The sequence below is a fragment of the Opisthorchis viverrini genome, assembly GCF_000715545.1.
Source record: "Opisthorchis viverrini unplaced genomic scaffold scaffold27810, whole genome shotgun sequence".
NCBI lineage: Eukaryota > Metazoa > Platyhelminthes > Trematoda > Opisthorchiida > Opisthorchiidae > Opisthorchis > Opisthorchis viverrini.
Genome location: NW_008770866.1, coordinates 1 through 382, shown reverse-complemented (window position 1 = coordinate 382; position 382 = coordinate 1). Strand labels below are relative to the sequence as shown.

The following is a 382-nucleotide window of genomic DNA, read 5'->3' as shown; positions in this document are numbered from 1 at the left end:
CGAATGTTCATAGCCACTAAATGGTACCTGCATGGTGTGCTGACGTAAGCAAAAGCGTGTTCGATATCTCCAGCTAGAAGTGAGATTCTTTTCGGAGGTAATTCAGAAGACGAAGCCACACCAATGACATGCAAAACTGTGCTCATTTAAACATTTTCACATAAACAAGCTACTCATTTCTAGACTGAAATGAAAGTCATCTGCCTTTATTGAAACGCGACTATTCTCCATCTAGATTCTATCGAGCTGTAACGAAGTACCGTCTGCAGAAATGTCCCAAGAAGTGATCCAATTACTGCAGGTTTATTACTTGGCCGTTCGACGGGCCTGTAAAAACGACCGTTTCATTGTACCGTCAGCTGCGTTGGATACACTGTGAGTG

At 42.9% G+C, this 382-nt stretch overlaps 1 protein-coding gene across 1 annotated transcript; it reads left to right on the top strand.

Annotated features, from left to right (window-relative positions):
* Positions 1-274: 274 nt before the first annotated feature.
* Positions 275-373, top strand: T265_16346 (hypothetical protein; the record flags this gene model as incomplete). Its single annotated transcript, XM_009179955.1, has 1 exon — positions 275-373. A coding segment is annotated over one exon (99 nt), but the record flags the coding sequence as incomplete, so codon positions are not given.
* Between the last annotated feature and the right edge of the window lie 9 nt (positions 374-382).